Raw genomic sequence first — 18,083 nt, forward strand, 5'->3', positions numbered from 1 at the left:
AGCCCCTGGGGGTGGCTGGGACCCCCCTGCCGCAGGATTTCAGGCCGAGGCCAGGCAGGCACCCCTGCGGTGTGCTGCTACAGGGTGCCCCTCCCTCCCCACCCCTCCCTCTGCCTGGGGCGCTGGGGTCCAGGCCCCACTTCCTCCTCCGGGAACTTCGGCCGCCGCCGCTACCGGTGGGTCTGCTCCCGGCTCTCCGGGGCCTGCGCAGCCTGCAGCCGGGCCCTGTGGCCAGCTCCCGACCGCTGGGCCTGTGCCCGGGCCTGCTCCGCTCTCCGGGCCCGAGGTGAGAACCTGGGCTCCTCCCTGCTGCCCGCCGACCTGAGAGCTGCACAGAGTCCGGTGTAGGGCGTCCAGCCCTCCCCCTAGGGCTACTATTCCTTCCCCCAGCCCCCAGCTGGCTCCGCTGCCCTCTGCTGGGCACGGCCCCGGCCCAGGACTGGCAGGCCGACCCAGGGGTTCGAGCACATTCAGCCCCTGGGCCTTGTCTGGCCCAGAGCCCCACCCACGGGCCTCCAGGCTGTTTTACTGGCCTGCCAGTTTCTGCTTGGCTGGACTGGGGGAGGCGTCGGGGGGAGGGTGGGGGGTTCGCGTGGGCGTCACAGACTCACTCTCGCCCCTGCCCCTCTTGCCAAGTCCTTGTGTGGAGGTAGGGGTCTGGCCAGCGGTGGGAGGGGAGATGCCCCCCAAACACACAGGAGCAGCCCCTGGACTCGCCCACAGGCCTGCCTGACCCCGCGCTTGCCACACTCCTCCCCGTCCTGCTCTGTTCTGCACAAGCCCCCGCGGCCGTGTGGCCACTCCCGCGGGGCCTGGGGAGGGGACCAGGAGGGGCCCACAGAGCCCTGGGCCCTGGTTCCACCTCTGCCTGCCCCTTGCGGTGTGAGCCTGGTAGACCCCACTGTCGTCTGGGGCTGGGTCTCCGCGTCGGTCGGTGTGGGAGCGGTCCACCCCGTCCTTCCCGGCTGTGTGGGCGCCTCCGCGTGGGCTGTGCGGCGTGAGACCCGCCGGACACTCCCCGCCCCTGGGTGCACCCCCGAGGCTGGCCCAGCTGACCTGCCGCCGCTGGTGGTGCCTCGGCGCCCTGTCCCCTTCCTGGTGCAGGCTGCCCACGGGCTGGGGCACTTGCTCCTTCCGGGCCCCCCGCCTTGCCGTGTCCCCTTCTTTCCTCAGCGTCTCCTGCTCCGTCTGCAAGAGCCCAGGGGTCGGAGTCTGTAGAGGCCCTCTGGCGGTGGGGGTGGGGGGGAGGTGGGGTCAGGCCAGCCTTCCCCTCTGGAAAGGAGGTTCTGGAAAGGGCTCTGGGTCCCCTGAGAGCAGGCTGGGTAGAGGGAGGGCCCTGCAGCCAGGGAGCGGGCTGAAGGAGGAGCACGGGCTCCCGGTGCCAGCCTGCTTCGGGCCGGTGGGGGAGGGGAATGGCTCCATCTTTTGGGGTGGCCTCCGGGGCCTGCCGCCCAGGGGCCCTCCCAGCATGGCCCTGGCCTCATGGAGCCCCGACCCCCTGCACTCAGGGCACTGCCCACTCTGACCCAGGCCCAACAAGCCTATGTCCCCACCATCTGTCTTCAGGGGGCTGCAAGCTGCCCCCAACAGTGCCCCCCCTTCTTGGTGGCCTTCTCCGGCGTGCTGGTCACAGAGCAGGGGGCTAACGGCAGGGGACTGAGAGAGCAAACATTTTCAACGGGAAGTTTGGCGGGCCTCCTTTTGTCCCTTGTGGGTGATCCTTTTGGAGGAAGGCACGGACACCCCAGGTCATGCCTCGTGGGTGCTGGATGCGGACAATCTCCTTCTGGAAGCCCATGGGTGGGCGCTGGGCCTGTCAGCAGTTGGGGCTCTCCAAACGGGGCCCCCTCCACTACCCTGCTCTGCCCGCCTGCCTGGTGGGTCCTGCTGGCTCCGGGCCATTCCCTGTGCCCGGCGGGGGGCGGATGGGGCCCCTGGCCACTCCTCCGTTCGGTGTCTTCTTGCCCCGTGCCCAAGGCCTTGGGGCTGGTGTCACAGAGGCCCGGAGACGTGGCGGCTCTGTCTTGCTGGTAAAGTTATTCGGTCAGTGATAGGAGAACGGCTTACAAAAATAAGGACTTCCAGGGGTGCGGAAAACAAAGGGTCCGTTACAAAAATAAGGACTTCTTTCTTCTTCAGGGGTGCGGAAAACAACGGATCCGCTTCCACTGAAGAAGGAAGGTCCTGTTTGTCTAAAAATCCAGTCACACTCCTGGAAGTGCATGTTAAAAAGGGAAGAGAAAAGTGAAATCCAAAATAAATAAACGGCCACATCCGGGTTTCCCCTCCTGAGACACCAATAAAGGGTTTATGGCTTTGGGGGCCCCTCACAGCTGACCTCCTGGAACTCATTAGCTGTTCCTCCCCCCCCCCCCGACCTGGGCTGCAGGGGCCCACCACTGGCTCCGCGGCCCTGGGCAATGCCACCGCGGCCGGGCCCGTGCTGCCAGGAGAGGCCCTAGAGGCCTCGGCTCCCCCCGCTCAGCAGCTCAGTGTCGGGCCCCGCCTTTCAGGAGAAGCAGGACTCCCGTGACCGTGACCGTAAGGGTGGCATGGACAAGCTGGCCAGTGGCTTTCAGTGACTGTCCTGACCTGCTGGCCCCTGTGCCTGCATCCCGTTCCCAGGGGCCCTGCCCCTGACTGCCACCCCGCTGACCTGGCCACTCCCCTCTGGAAAACCCACTTGTCCCCGAGTCCACGTCAGCTGGGCAGTGTGGTCTGGTGGCCAGGGCCTGCCCTGGGACAGCTGTTCACACGTGCTTGGGCAGACTCTGTGCTGGAGGGTCCAGGCCCAGCAGCGCCCTCGCCTGGTGGGGCCTCACTGCTCTCCTTCGGGCCTGCTGGTCCGCGGGCACTGCAGCGGGCCCTCCTCGTCAGAGAGGCTGGGGGCCAGCTGGGCGCGGGGAGGCCTTCGAAGGCAGACGTCGCTCCCAGAGGGACCCCGCTGCTCCTGGTTTGTGGCACAACTCCGCGCCCTCTGTCCCGCTCCTGCTGTGGCTGGTGGCCTCTGTCTTTCTTCCACTCCTTGCTGGTGCCCGTGTGCTGCGCCAGTCCCTCTGTCCTCCAAAGTTTGCGAGTTCTGGACACCCACCGTCTTGTCATCCATTCCACGGGCAACGACTCGGTTCCGGTGAGGCCAAGCCCGGCCTGTACGGTCCCCTGGCCCTTCTGCCCTCGGGCCGCACCGCCCAGCCCAGCCTGCCCCGCGTAAAGCTGGTCCGCAGGTCTGGGTGAGCAGGGGTGTGCAGTGGCCGGCTCAGGGGTCTCCTGGACCTGGATCTGTGAGGCCGTGTCATTTAACATGGACCCTCCCCACCGTCCCCTGGGAGACCCTGGCTGGGTGCTGCTGCCTCGAGCAGCCGTAACAAATGCCCCCCCCTCGGGGCCCGGTCCCCTGTTCCGCGTGTGCACATGAGCCCCTGTTGGCACACGCCTCCCACACCTCTGCCCAGGCCAGCGCTGCAGCGGGAAGGGCTTGAGCCGGCAGGGCCGTGTCCCCGTGCTCCTCCTCTGTGCCCACTGAGTGCTTCAGGCCACTGTTCTAGGGTGGGACAGGCCACGAGGGTTTCTGCCCAGATGGGGCCCAGGCATGCTCATGGAGGTTCTCGGTCACGAGAACCAGGCCATTAGGCCAGCAGGACACCTCTGTATCCTTATCCCCGTGAAGCCTTAGGAAGCCCACCCTACCCTGGGGACCGTGGCCGAGGCCCTTGGCACCCCTGTCAACGCCAGGACTCTTGCTTTCCTCACTTTGTAGATGGGGTCATGGGGTCATGGAACGCGAAGGGTCAGGTGCCTCAGACGCCAGGTCACCAGCCCGGCGAAGGCTGTCCCCACCCTCCCCCATGGCCTGATTCCTCCGTATTCCCTGCTCGAGTCCCCATCCTGTCTGCCCCCAGAGGGGGCTGTGAGGGTGTAACTCCGTCACAGGCAGCCGGGTGGGTCTGCCACACAGCCCCGTCCGTCTCAGGTGATGTGAGGGGGAAGGGCCCCCCCACAGCAGGCACCCGCCGGTGGACCCACAGAGCCACGAGTGGGCGTGGGGCCTGGGCGATGTTCCGCCTGGTTCCCTTTCTCCGGGCCCCAGTTTCCTCCTCCTCAGTCAACCTGGGCCCCAGGAAGATGCTCTGGTGACCCCCACCCCTAATTTCAACCCGAATAGCTCCACTTCGACCTGTTGCTTACGTGGAGACTGGATCCACTCACAGAATTACTGGCCGGTGGGCCCCTCGGCCTCACTGCCTCCCCATTCTGTCTGCACACTGGGGGCCGGCTCGCTGCCCTGCCTTGCCCCGGACGTCGCCGTCTGCCTTTGTTCGAGGGCTTTAGTTGGGGCCCTGTCGCGCACCCTGCCCTGTGTGGAGACTGCTGGGGTGACTAGATCGGCTTCTCCCCTTGAGCCTTCCTGGTCTCCCACTGTGTCGGCCTGTGCATTCCCCAGCTGTTGCCCTGGTCCTGTCTGTAGGGCACTCCCCGGGCCTGGCGTCATTTCCAACGTGGACGGCAGAATCTGGGGCTCCCGGGGTAGGCCGTGTGCCAGGCCACACAGCTCCATGCAGGGCTGTGGCCCAGACACTGGGGACAAAGCCGGGCGATTTGCTCTGGCCCCGGGGTGCCATACGAGAGGAGAGGAAAAGTAGCGGGGGCGTCACCACCAGGCATGGGGTTACGGAGGTCTACAGGGCGGCCCCGAGCTTGGAGAGGGGTGGGCAGGTGCAGAACAGGCGCCCACCCAGAGAGGCGCCTCCGGCAGCCTGGCCCAGCTTGGACCCCCACGGGATGCTCCCTTTTCCCCGCCTCCACCCGCCCCTCCACGGACCCCCGCCCCCACCGCCGGCCCCTGCGGCCAAGGCCCGCCCACCACCCCTGCGCGCGCAGCGCCGCGAGCTCCCCCTGCAGGCGGTCCCGCCGGCGCGCGGCGTCTCCTCCCGCGGGAAGCGCCTCCCCTGCGCTGTTGCTGCTGAGCGCTGAGCCCCGCCTGGCCCGCGGCTCACCCGCTCCCTTCCCCTGAGCTGCGCGTCCACAGCCGGCCCTCCGTCCTAGGGGCGCGTGCTGTGGAGCCGGAAGCCCGGGGAGAAGCCTCGGGCCTCTGACTCCCTCCCGCCTCAGTTTCCCCGTCTGTCCGCTGTGGTGTCTGGGCATCTGGGGCTCCAGGTGTGAACGCTCGCCTCCGGCATCTCCTTTCCTGCCGGGGGGGACGATGATTCTGTAAAGGGAATGCGGGGCCCTGCCCTCTGGGGCCCCTCACCTGCGCGGGCTCCAACGTGCCCTCTCCCTCCTGGCATCTGCGCCCCAGGCAGGCGACCTGCGCCTCCAGCCGCGTCCCCCTCTGGGCCAGGCCCTGGCTGTGCCTTCTGCTCTCATCCAGGGCCCCGTGCAGTGCGTCCACTTGCTCCTGCGGAAAGGATCGTGAGGTCTCCTGGAAACACGGCCTGGGGTGTGCTCCAGGGGCAGGAGCACAGGGCATCTGCCCGGACGGTGCTGCGGGTCGCTGTGTTGTGAAAAGGCAAGAACAGGTCGAGAACCCGTGCGCTTGGAGTTCCCTTGGAGCCGTGGTGGGAAGGGCGCCGCTGCAGCGGGCGGGCTCTCTGCTGTGGCCGGGGTGGCCTCAGAAGACGCGTGGCATCCCTCCAGGGCTTCCAGCCCTTGTAACGGTCTACGGTAGTCCTCCCCAGCTCACCGAGCCTGGTGGGCTCAGCCTGTGTGCCCCCCCTTCTGCCTCTGAGATCTGCCCCCGTGTGTCGTCGCCCCCCCCCGCCACGTCCCCGTCAGCACTTCTGACCCTGCTATGTGCACAGAAGCATCTGTCCTAGGACACTACTCCCTGCCCCACGGGCACCCTGGGCACATCGGGCTCAAAATGAGCCCCGGTACGTGGCCCTTTCCCCTCCCCCGACACCCACTCACCCACCCTGCCCAGTCCTTGGCCCCTCTGGCTTCAGCCTGCCCGGACCGTTGTCGTTTGCCTGGGCGCCCGTGACGCCTTCGCTTTGCTGTCTCCAGGCATGCTCCACGGGGTGGCCGACCACGCGTCTCAGTCCGTGCATTGAGTTGGGCCGTGTGGTTGCTCTGAGCCCGCAGTGGCTCCCCACTGCCCTCGGGATGAAAACTGAGGAGGGAACGTGGCCACTCGTCAAACCCGCCCACCCTGCTCACTCTCAAGTGAGAGCCTCTTGCAGCCCCTCGCCTGAGCTCTGCCCGATGTCCTCTTGGCCCCGTGGCCCCCTGGCCCCGCGGCCCTGGGTTCCCTGCAGCACCGCTTGGCCGTCTGTTAGCCATCGTCCCTGTCACCCCCTGCTCGGAGCCGTCCCCAGAACAGCGCCGTTGTGTCTCTTGGGCCCCAGGGCGGGCACACAGAGGGCCTGGAGAGCTCTTGTGAGCAAACACACCCACGCCTACTCGAGTCTGCCCGGCAAAGCCGCCGTCCTGCCCGCCGTGCCAGGCCAGTCTCCTGCATTTGAATCTTCCTGAGTGTTCCGTGGGGGAGGTGGCCTGTGCCTTCTGGTACCTCAGACTCCAGACAATCAGGAGTCACACCTGTAGTGCTTTGGGGGCTGAGCGGGAAGGCAGAGGTGTGGCGCTGGGGCAGTCTGGGAGTCCCACAGTTGTCCACGCGGGAGCCGTGGTAACTTGGACTCAAGGGGGCAAGAAGTTGAAGAACATGACTTGGAATCTAGAGACGGCTGGGGGTGTCACGTGGGGGCTGAAGAGCCGCTGGTGTCCCAAGGGCTCCCGGGCCTGTACTGCTGGGTGGTCCAGGACCCACTTACCAAGATGGGAAGGGGGCGCCTTTGGGGGTGAAGGTTCAGAGTTCAGTCTTGAGGAGCCTCCCGGGAGTCACTGGATGTGGGGCCAGTGTCACAGAACCAGGTGGCTCTGGAGGCCCAGGGCACTGATGGCCCAGGGAGGGGAGGGCTGTCCTGGGGAGAGGGGAGAGGGGAGAGGGGAAGGGAACAGGTCCTGGGCCAAGGAGATGTGAAAGCAGAGGGGAGGAGGCAGAGACCAGAGGGAGGGAGAGGTTGGTCCCCCGTGTGGAATGTCCCAAGAGGTCAGGCAGACGCAGACCCATAAGGGACCCTTTGGATGGGACCAAATGTTGCTTGTGACCTTTGCACGTGTGTGAAGGTGGGGGGAGGTGGGGCTGAGGGTGGAGGGGGGCAGCTGTTCCCAGCAGCCTGGCTGGGGGAGGGGAGACAGGGCTGCAGACAGGCGAGTGGGGTGCTCGTTCAGGAAGAGGGAGACTGGGCACGGAGCCAGAGAGGGAAGGCCGGAAGGCGCAGGGACCCCCTGATGAGCCACGCGGGTGCCAGCCCTGCAGCCGCAGGGTCCCGGGCCAGCCAGGAGCGCTCACGCGGCCGTGTCCCGCGCGTGTGTCTGCAAGGCCTTCCCATCCGTTCGCTCGCTCACTCGGTCGTCACAAATGCTGGCGTGAACTTGCCCTGCTCGTGGCGGAGGCTGATTCAGAGGAGGGAGGGGAGTGCCTGTCTGGGGGAGGGGCTGCAGGGCTGACCCTGGACATCCTCCTTTTTGTCTGACGCCCGAGTGCTTTAGAAACGGACAGTGGGGACCGTGCCTGTGCCTAAAGCCAGTGACTCACCCTCCCCTGCACACTTGAAACCTACTGTTTTCTGCTTGTGCACGTTTCCAGCAGAAAAGCAGAGGTTTCCTTCAAATATGGCTTAAATATTTCGTGGGATTTTAAAGAGGTCCAAACCACGTCTGTGAAGGATGGTGCTCCTCTTGGAATGACTCAACTTTTCTGGAATTCAAACGAACCGTAATGAACGGTGCACCCTCTAGGAAGGTCAGCCGGTGCACCACTCGGTTATCGTCGTTTCTGGTGTTAGTTCCGAGTCCTGATGCTGGGCAAGATGTGGGCTGGGCAAGCAAGCCTCGCAAACCCAGGTTCGGTTGGAGGGTCCAGGTAGCTGCAGGAAACTGGGCACACGGCCCTGCCCTCTGGGAGCCTCGGAGCCCAGATCCCCCCGGGGCCCGGCCCAGGAAGACACCGGCGCCAGGAAGCGCTCAGACGTAGAGGGGACCCGGCCTGCACAGGAGCCCAGGGCCCGATGGCAGACACCTCTGGACTCCACGCTGCCTGCCTGCCTCTCGCTCCGCTCTCCCGCTCTGACCGGCCGAGCCTTGTCGTCAGTTTCACTATTGTGTTTCAACTATCGTTTTCCTTTAAAAATCTCAAACGTTCATTCTTCCCTGTAAACGCTGCCCAGTTTCCCTCCAAACATACCATAAACAAAGAGACAAACCAAACCAAGAGAGCAAACAACCGACAACCTACAAAGCAGGACCATAAACGCAGATCCATCCGGAAGCTAATCAAAAGCTCCTAACGGCCCTTGAGCCTCACCCCCTCAGCGGTGCGACCGGACACGGCAACCAAAAGAGAGACAGATGTGTCATCATTCTTTTGAGAAGTAAAAACTGAAACTCTTAGAAAAGTGGTAAAAAGGAAAAGAATTCATGTCAGAAACCCGTGGTGCACACGGGCCCGCAAGGAAGGAAACTGTGATAACGCGGAATGCTCTATTGAGGGAGGAAACTCAAACATAAATACATCACTTACTCCGTTTAAGAAATGAGGGAAATTACAAAAGCACAAGAGAGGATGTTAATATAAGCTGGAATGGATAATTGTAGGCAACAATGCGAGAAGAGGTCAAGTTGGTTCTTTTGAAAAGACCAGTAAAACAGAGGCACTGTTGGCAGGTCAGATTAAGAGAAGCAGCTAGGGGCGCCTGGGTGGCGCAGTCGGTTAAGCGTCCGACTTCAGCCAGGTCACGATCTCGCGGTCTGTGAGTTCGAGCCCCGCGTCGGGCTCTGGGCTGATGGCTCAGAGCCTGGAGCCTGTTTCCGATTCTGTGTCTCCCTCTCTCTCTGCCCCTCCCCCGTTCATGCTCTGTCTCTCTCTGTCCCAAAAATAAATAAATGTTGAAAAAAAAAAGATAGAGCCTCAGGTACAAAACGGGTCCAACCAGAGACCTAGCTACATGTGTAACAGAATGTCAAGTAGCGTGTGCGGGTCCTTGGCATTTAAACACACAAGGTGGGCGGAGGTCCAGACGACAACAGCCGCCCCAAGGGGAGAGGCGGCCCCGGCGGCCCCCGCATCCCGCGGGAGGAGCAGGGGAGAGGCAGTGAGGTGGCGCGTGGAGTGAGTGAGGTGCGGAGCGTCTGCGGCAAGTCCCGTGCGTCTCGGGAACCTGACCTCGGCCGCTCCGTGTCTCGCAGGTGGCGGCGGAAGCTCACCAACTGACCGCATGAGGATAAAATAATCTCTGCGCCCAAAGTCTGGCAAGTGCGGCGCCCTGAGGGGGTACAGATGCAGACAGTCGTCACTAACGGCGGGCGTCCGCTCCAGGCTTGGGTGGGCCCGCCGACCCGCACGGCACGGCCCGCCAGTCCACGAGGCCGAGCGGCTCCCGGCCTTGCTTCTGGAACCTGACTGACGCTGTTTGGGGCCCGGAGGAGCGCGCTCAGGAGAAGAGGGCGTGTGCGGGGCCCCGGGGGGCTGGGGCAGGTCGGATGCCCGGCAGGCTGTGACCTGGCTCTGATGGGGGGACACGCCTTCTCCCTGGGGGCGTGTGTGGGCCCGCACCCCCGCTTGCTCTGAGGACCCCCGGGTGCGGTGTTGGGCGCGTGTCCCAGCGCTCTGCGCTGGGTTCTGCCCTGTTGATCTCTCGAATTCCCAGGGTGGCCCTGGAAACGGGGAGGGATTTGCTCTCAAACAAGAATCTTACTGTTTGCACAGCACAGCCTACCATTTAATTAGGAAAATATGTTTTTAATTGACTTTCTCCTGACAAACACATTGGCTCGTGTGAACCGGGGGGAGAACCCAGCCATGAAAGTGAAAGCAGCCGTGTCAGACGCAGACCTCGCTCTAGCACATGCTGGCGGCTGGGCCACGTGACGCACGGTGGGGGCGTGGGCGGTGGGGCGTGTGGCCACGCCTCCCGAGCCCCTCGCTGGCGGCAAACGCTGCAGCTGGGATTTGCTGTTGGTCAAGAGGGCCTGGGGCCTCTGCGCCTTAGGTGCGTCTGAATCCCCCTCCCGGGTGCCCACCTCAATGGCCGACAGGTTAAACCACTGGGTAAGGGGCGCCTGGGTGGCTCAGTCGGCCGAGCATCCGACTTCACTCAGGTCGTGACGGTTTCTGGATTCGACCCCCACGTCGGGCTCTGTGCTGACAGTGCAGAGCCTGCTTTGCATCCTCCGTCTCCCTCTCTCCCTGCCCCTCCCCCTTTCACCCACTCTCTCTCTCAAAATAAATAAGTAAACATTTAAAAATTGGGAAAGACCTTCCTCAGACCTGGAGATCAGAGATTTTGGGGGTTCCCGCGAGGTAGAGGCACACAGAACCAAGTGGCCTACAAATAGGAGAATCGCTAGAGTTCTAAGAACAACGGATGGATTTTAGCACATAGACTTTGCTGAAAAGCTGAGGAAATTCTCAATCAAGCAGGAAAACGAACAGGGGTAGAGAAGGTTTGAACAACATGCAGAAAGCCTTCTGCACCCATGTGTGGAAACCTCACAGAACCTTGGGGACGCTGACTCGGGGCTGGGCTGGGGGCTGGAGGGCAGGCTAATAAGGACGAGGTCACGAAGGCCCCCAGTCCCCTGGCGGGCAAGTGCTGGAGAGGAGGGGACCCCAGCCACCACAGCCAGCCGTGCCCCTGAGAACAGGGCCTTCACCCTCCCTGTCCCTGGTGCCGCCCATGCTGCCCCTGCTGCCCTGCCCGCTGCCCACAGCCCCCGAGGTCCCCGTGGGTCCCCATGGCTCCCCCTTTCTCTCTGCCTTTCACTTTGGGCCTGAAATATCTGGACAGGGACATGTGAAGTCCCAGGTGGGTTTCTCTCCACTCCTGACTTTGAACAAGACCAGACCCCCTTCTTTGAAGACGTGCAGAGGAAGAAAATGTCGACAGCAGCAATCAACTGTGGTTCAAGAGACAAAGTCAGTCCGAGGGATCAGATCTGAGGGTATTGAGTTAAAAGAGAACAGAGTTATTGCAAGAAATGGGAACAGGTGTCAGGAAAGGTTCACTGACGCTCTCATGAAGGGGAGCCAGAGTGGGAACAATCGAGATTAAAAACACAGGGACCGGGGTGCCTGGGTGGCTCAGTCGGGTGAGTGTCCGACTCCCGATTTCAGCTCAGGTCATGATCCCAGGGTCGTGGGATCCAGCCCTGCATCAGGCTCTGCACCGGTCGTGGAGCCTGCTTGGGATTCTCTCTCTCTCTCTCTCTCTCTCTCTCTCTCTCTGTCCCCCTCTGCCCCCGTCCCCGCACTTGCAAGCACTCTCTCTCAAGAAAAACAAAACAACCCCCCCCAAGCCCCACAAGGACCAATCCAGGCACGAGGACAGGGACTAGATTAGCCACGGCAGTCAGATGAACTAACCTAGATAAAGACCCAAGGTTCTCTGGGACGTAGCAGGGAGCCAGTGACAAGAGGTGACATTCAAGATGAACAAGGGGGAAAAGGCCCAGAGAGCAAGGCTGGGCTGCAGTGAATTTCAGGACAAAAGAGTGGGAAGAGGGTGGGGGAGAAGCGGTGGTTTTTAGGTGGAAATAACGTGCGTCGACCCAAGACAGATTCGACTCTGCAAGTGGAGATAATGCACAGGCTAAGATAACAGAGGGAACAAGTCCACGTTTGGGGAACGTTTTTGAATTTCCAAGATAAACGGACCTTCTGGCTTCCTCTCTGGAAGGAACGATTCAAACCACCTAGATATTACCTTTCTGGAACTGTCTGAGCCTGGGGTCATGGGGCAAACAAGAAAAGAAGTCCGAGTAGAAACAGGCCCCTCCCGGGGAGATGGGTCGTGAGCCTCGCTCACAGCGTCCCCACCGACCTGCTGGGCCCACTGCTGACACCGGGTGTGGCGGGCAGAGTTCTGACCTGGCCTGTGCCCCGCAGCCCCAGGGTTACCCCAGGGTCACCCTGTGACCACGTCAGGGCCTGTTGCAGATGTGATTAAGGTGGCTCCTCGGTGGCTCTGAGTTAACCAAAGGGGGATGACCCAGGTGGGCCTGGTGACTCCCACGGGCCCGGCGGGCTGGCGGCAGAGCAGCGGCCGTGGGGTTCGAGTGGGAAGGGGGCCGTGTGGGGGTCCTGCCGTCGCCGCCGCGCTGTCGTGAGAGCCGACGGGAAGGCCCAAGCCGGGAGCGGAGAAGCCCCCAGAAGCCGCTGGCTCCCCAGCCAGGAAATGGGCTGCGAAGAGTCTGCCTCAGGTAAGGAAGCGGCTCCCCACCCCCTGCCAAGAGCCCCCCGCTGTGCCAGGCGGGACCCCGCCCCCCGTGGGGCTGGCAGCTCAAGCTGCCCGGGGTTCAGTCATCAGTCTGCGGCAATGGCTGCGGTCGGAAAGGAACACAGTGTGGGCTGCTGTGAGTACAGAGCCTCCTGCAGGCAGGAGGAGGGGTTCCAATTCAGGGGCAGGCGCTTCATGGGCCCCCCGCCGGGCACTCAGAAGAAAGGTGGAGGCAGGGCCATCTGGAGCAAGGGAGGGGCCCAGGGGAGAGCCCCCCGGACACAGGTGCAGAGCCCTTGCGGGGGGAGGGGCGGGGAGCCCGAGGCGTCACCTGTGCACAGCGCGGTGACACGTCGGCTGCCATGCTCACTGTTGCAACACTCCCACTGCTATGGAAGGGGGCAGGGGGAGCAAATAACCCTGAAATAAAAGGCTGGCATGGAAGTCGTGAGGAAGCATTAAATCAGCAAGGATCCTATCAGCAACCAAAGAAAACCAGAGCAAATAAATTATTGCAAAACTTGTAAGCGGGATAAATTCCTTTGGAAAAGGCACACGCTCCGAGGTGGGCTTGAAACCAAGGCCAGGCGGATGAAATAAATGGTGACCGAAAACATACAGGGCGGGAGCGCGGGGCCGGGACCTGGGGATGGGGGGTGGCCACTGCACGTGTCAGGCACAGCAGACTCAGGACAAATGGCACAGAACAGGCACCGGGAGCTCTAGGCTGGTAAGAGGCAGAGCGGCCAAGAAGCTTCAAGTTGTGAAGAACGTGTCCTAGAAATGTATAAACCAAAGACCCTTACAGACAAAAGGAGGGATTGCCCTCCCTGCCCCCACCCTGATGGCAAAATTCAGCACTTCACGCCCGGTTTTCGTAAACTCGAGAGACAGATCCAACCTGGAGTATGTGACTGACATGGTTGTAAAGGTTGACTTAATTAATACATTCTTTTCAAAATGTGTACCCTGCAAACGGAAAGCCTTATTTTCAAGCACGCACAGAACACACACACGTGAACGCACGTAAGACGGGGCGCGGCCCGCCCCTCCTGCCCTGGGGGTCTGCCCCTGGCTCCGGGCCTCGCCAGCTCTGTCTTGCAGGGCGCTCCCTAAGGCTCAGTTTTCCTAGTCTGTCAAATAAGGGCTGGGACCACCTCCAAGGCAGCTCTGCCAGGGGATGCCCCCGGTGGGCGCTGTGGGGCCACCATGTCCCTCGAGGCCACCTGCTCCAGCCCAGTTGTGCTTCTGCCCATGGGGACCCCAAACCTCCGCCCCCCCAGGAGCCACCCCCCCCCCCCGTCCCCAGGTCCCCGCCAGCTGCGTGCCCCACCTGGAGCCTCCGCTTCTCCCAGCTGGCCGCCCGCCTGCCAGCCCGGTGCTGCTCCTCCAGGCTCCGGAGCGCCTCCTCCTGCAGGGCGCGCGCTGCCTGGGCCCTGCGCCTCTCACTCTCCGCCTGGCGCCGGGCTGCGGGGCGAGCAGGGTGCTTGCTTGCCTGGCTCCCAAGGTCAGTGCGGCCGCCACATGGGGGTCGCCCCTGCCCATTTCACAGGCTGGCTAAGTGACTGGGAGCTAGACGGTGGGGGCTGGAGCCCCCCCCCCCCCGACCGCCCGTCTGACAATTCCCTGCCACTTGAGGGTCCCTGGGGGCGGGTCCGGGGTCCTGGCTCCCTCTGCCTGCTCCTTCTCTCCCAGGTTCTTTCCTTCCACAGACATTCCTCCTTCCAGACACCTCCTGGGCAGACCCACTAACGGAGGGAGGAGGACACGTGATGCAATGGGGCGACCAGCAGGCCAGGGGCGCTCTCGGTGGTGACAGGGGTCAGAGACCTGACGGAGAGATGGGCCTCACGGCTGTGGAATCGGGTTCCGGGAGGTCAGCGTGGTGGGAGGAGGGTCTGCGGACCCTGCAAGGTCTCTGGACCGCATCCCCTGGTGACGGGGAGCCACTGTGAGAGGGCCGGGCACACCCGGGGGACACGCTGGCCCACGCCCGAGCAGCTTCCAGGACTGCACCCTCCCGGCCGCCAGGGTGGGGCGCTTGGGGGGAAGCCCGGGAGGTGGCGATGTGGCCCTGTCAGCGGTGTTCGGGGACGGGGCGAGGGAAGGGGGTCACCTTCCTCCGCCTCTGCCAGTGCCTCCTGCAGCCGTGCCGCGCGGCTCTGGGCTTGGGCACGCTCGCGCTCCGCCTCGCTCAGCCGGCCGCTCAGGCTCACCACCTGGAGGTGCCAGTCGTCCTGGGCGGAAGGACCCAGGTCAGGGGGCAGCCCGGCGGGTGAGTGGGGGCCGAGGTGTCCGGCTGGAGGTTTGGGGGGCTCGGGCACGCTGACCTGGACCCCGGTGGGCATCATAGTGGCGCCTGGCGCCAGGGCCTCTGCTGCTAATTGGGAGTAAGGGAGGAGGCCCTGAGCCGTTGGGGCGGCCGCTGAGTTTTGAGGGACTGTGGTGTTTGTTGCTATCTGTCACGCCCAACAAAGGACAGTCTGAGCGCTGAGGCGCCCGGTGACCCCAGGGCCCGCCAGGGCCTCAGCGGATCTGGGGTGGATGGACAGATGGACAGCAGAGTGACGGGCAGCATCTCCGTGTTTCTGGGGGCCCCCGGGGCATGTCGTCTCCACCCCCCTTACCCGTTCCCTCTGGGCAACCCGCAGTTTCTGCACAAAGTCCGTCAGGGCGTCTCGCACAGAGGCCACGTCCACATCTGGGCAGGGGTCCCCAGGTGCCGGTGAGGGCCATCGGAGTGGTGAGCCGGACCTGGTCGGGGGGCCGGCGCTCTGGATGCTATCTGAGCCTGCAGGACAGTGGCAGCGGAGGGGGTGTGGTGGGGACGTGGTGGGGACTTGGTGACGGGCATGCAGGTGCCCTGCCCCCCCTTTCTCTGCTTGTCCCCACCCCCAGGGAGCTTGCGGGGGCACGGGGTCCAGGCCCCTCACTGTGTGGGTCGTGAGGCCCCGGGGAGGGGAGGGGGCGTCCTGGGTGGGTGCCAGAGCCGGGACGGGAGCCTACCCGAAGCCACTGAGGACACTGACCTGTACTGGGGAAGCCGGGCCACTCGGGGGAGCCGGAGGGGCCTCGTCCCCGCAGCCCCAGGCCGCGGCACAGGGCGGACCACAGCCGGCCCAGCTGGGCCTCCGCGTGCCGCCTGGCACCTTCAGCCCGGGCCAGCTCCCCTTCCAGGCTGTGGAGCCGGCGGCCGGCCTCGTCCAGGCGAGCCTGGAGGCCGTCGGCCACGCTGCCGGCCTGCTGCAGCTTCCCCGTGACCGTGCGCAGCTCGGCCCGGAGCGTCCGCTCGGCCCCCCGGCTCTGGCGGAGGCCCTCCTCCAGCTGCCGCTTTCGGGCCTCCGCTCCAGCCCCCGCCTCTTCCAGCTCCCGCCGCAGCCTCAGGACCTGTGGGAGGGTCGTGAGGGCTCACGTAGAAGCCCTTTGTCCCAGAGCCACCTGCCCTCCGCGCCTCGCCCCCGGGCCTCTCGTCCTCACTCCCTGCTTGGCATGTCACGGCCGGGGGCGCCTCGGACCTGCCTCCCAGCCCGTGTTTGGCCGCGGGGGCCCCTGAGCCCAGGTAGAGAGGGGCACCTCAGGACCACAGAGCACATCCTGGCAGGCGTCCTTTCAGACTCGTGAACCCCCCAGCCAGCTGTTGGCCCTGGGCTGTCCCCTCCCGTGGCAGGGGACCCGCTGCCTCGAGCCAGCCCCATGCTCGTCTGTGGATGCTCTTGGCCTGCGGTAGCAAAGGCCGGGTCAGCATCGCCCTGAGACCAGGGCCGGGGAGCCTCAGGGGGCCTGATGCAACACGACGGGCTTGCGCCGGGTGGCACGGGGGTAAACCAGCCTCCCCGGCACACAGCACCTATGGGCCGAGAGGAGAGGCCTGGCCTCTGGGAGGCCGGTCCTGGGCCTCTCGTACCTGGGTCACTCTTTCTACCCTTCCACGCTCACCCCTCGCGCCTGCTGGGTCCCAGGCCCCTCTCTTCTCCGGCGGCCTGGCCTGGGTGCGGAGGGGCCCTACCCGACCTCCTGCCCCTCTGCAGCCACCCGTCCCGTCGTCTCCACTGAGGCCACCTTGTCTGCCTCTGCAGACCCTGGTCACAGCCTGGCCTGTGCCCCTTAGCCCCCGGGATGGGGCCTCCGCTCACACAAGGTGCCCCCTAAATACCTGTGAGCGAATGACGGAATAGACAGGGTCACGTCACCCCTAGGGCGGTGACAGGCTTGGGGGAGGCAGCCAGGCTCCCGGCTTGAGGCCACAGAGCCTCTGCCAGACCGTAAGCCCTGGCACAGGGGGCAGGGCCGGGCCCCACCCCATTTCCTCTCCGGGTGGCCACAGTGTTAACGACCCCATTCACGGGTGGAAGTGAGGAGCCGTGAGGTCACACAGGGGTCACATAGGTCGTGGGAGGAGAGTCCAGGTTCTCTGTGCACGGTGGGTGCTCGGTGCAGCCGCCGTGTGCGTGACTTTGGGTCCGGACCGGGGGGTCCCAGGCGGGCCGGGCTGTGGGAACACACGTGCAGGCGTGGGTGTAGGTGCCACTCTGAATCCAGAGGCTCTTTGACGATTGGGCATTTGGGGGCTCTTGCCTGTCCCCTGGCTCAGAACTCTCACGTCCCCCGGGCGAGACTGCCCCTTTCTAAAACACGAGAACCTTAGGAGATGCAGGGGGTCCCCGCTTTGCCTGCATTCGTTCAGTCAGCACCCCTGTCCCTCGGCCCTGGTGGCACCCAGTCCCCACGTTCTTTCTCCGGTTCTCAGCCCACAGCATGTTCACCTGCGAGTGTGGGGTGGCACCGAGGGGGTCGCCGGGCCCCTCCTGGGCCCCTGCCTCTGCTCACACGTGCTGGGGAGGGAGCCTTCCTCCTGGGCAGCGCCGCCCCCCACTCTGGCCAAGCCCAGTTCTGGGCGATGGGGGATGTGGGTGGTGGGGGTGCCCTCCGAGACCATGCCCTCGTAGCTGATGGACTCCTGAAGCCGTTTTTGTCTGAGGCCAGGACACCCCGTGGGCAAGGAGCGGGCTGGGCCCCTCGCTGGCCGTCACCCTCGGGGACCCTGGTCCGCCACATGTCTCTGTGCCTCGATGTCCTCATCTGAAAAGGAAGGCGCTAGACCTTCCTCACGGGGGGGGGGGGGGGTCGGTGGTGGGGGAGGGAGGAGGGAGGGCGGTGCAGCACACGCCTGGCCTGGAGGGAGCACTGGACCCCGGGTTTCTCCTCCCCGTGCACCTCACGGCCCACTCCCAGGCTGCAGAGGCCCGCTCACGGCCCACTCACAACGGCTGCAGATGTTTGGACCGGCCTCCCGCCTGGAGGGGTATCTAGGCCCCTCCTCTGAGCGGTCCCGACACCGAGTGAACTCGGCGTGAGTGGCCCTTGACTCTGGAGACCGAGGCAGATGGACGAAGCCGTGCAGGTGGTCTCCGAGCCCCGAGGCAGCCGGGCCGGGAGGTGCCCAGCCGACAGCCGGTACGGCCACCGGCCCCGCGAGCAAGGCCGCCTGCCGGTGAGCCCAGCCCTGCCATCAGGCCCCCCGCTGTGGAGTCTTCTTGGCGCGTGCACCGTCGGGCAGAGCCAAGGCGCCCCTCTGTGCCCTCGCCGCATTCCCGATCTCAGGGGCCACGGGCGTCCAAGTGGTCGTTTTCAGCCATTAATCTTGAGGCTTGTCATCCGTACCCCATGGGGCAGACCCAGCCGGGAGCCCCATGAGTCTGAGCAGGGCCCTCCAGCTGAGGCTGCAAGTGTGGGGACAGAATGTTCCCAAGGCACAGACAGCGAGGCCATGTCTTGGAGCTCGGGCTCCGAGGTGCAGTGGGTGCCCTG

General features: G+C 64.6%; 1 protein-coding gene across 1 annotated transcript in view; it reads right to left on the bottom strand.

Moving 5' to 3' along the window:
* Positions 1 to 170: 170 nt before the first annotated feature.
* CROCC2 (ciliary rootlet coiled-coil, rootletin family member 2) overlaps positions 171 to 18,083 on the bottom strand; it is a 57,709-nt gene continuing 39,796 nt past the window's right edge. Inside the window, exons 23-35 of the mRNA XM_047084943.1 lie at positions 17,937 to 17,995; positions 17,149 to 17,248; positions 16,916 to 17,038; positions 15,305 to 15,662; positions 14,903 to 15,066; positions 14,392 to 14,512; positions 13,609 to 13,742; positions 5,249 to 5,395; positions 3,443 to 3,541; positions 2,823 to 2,950; positions 1,057 to 1,225; positions 722 to 812; positions 171 to 328 (exon numbers count right to left, since the gene is read on the bottom strand). Of these exons, the coding sequence (XP_046940899.1) occupies positions 171 to 328; positions 722 to 812; positions 1,057 to 1,225; positions 2,823 to 2,950; positions 3,443 to 3,541; positions 5,249 to 5,395; positions 13,609 to 13,742; positions 14,392 to 14,512; positions 14,903 to 15,066; positions 15,305 to 15,662; positions 16,916 to 17,038; positions 17,149 to 17,248; positions 17,937 to 17,995 (1,851 nt within the window). The remainder of the gene's footprint in view (positions 329 to 721; positions 813 to 1,056; positions 1,226 to 2,822; positions 2,951 to 3,442; positions 3,542 to 5,248; positions 5,396 to 13,608; positions 13,743 to 14,391; positions 14,513 to 14,902; positions 15,067 to 15,304; positions 15,663 to 16,915; positions 17,039 to 17,148; positions 17,249 to 17,936; positions 17,996 to 18,083) is intronic.

The sequence above is a fragment of the Lynx rufus genome, unplaced genomic scaffold (genome assembly GCF_022079265.1).
Source record: "Lynx rufus isolate CCGP_SWC_20201006 ecotype Redwood Valley unplaced genomic scaffold, mLynRuf1.p SCAF_2, whole genome shotgun sequence".
Lineage (NCBI taxonomy): Eukaryota > Metazoa > Chordata > Mammalia > Carnivora > Felidae > Lynx > Lynx rufus.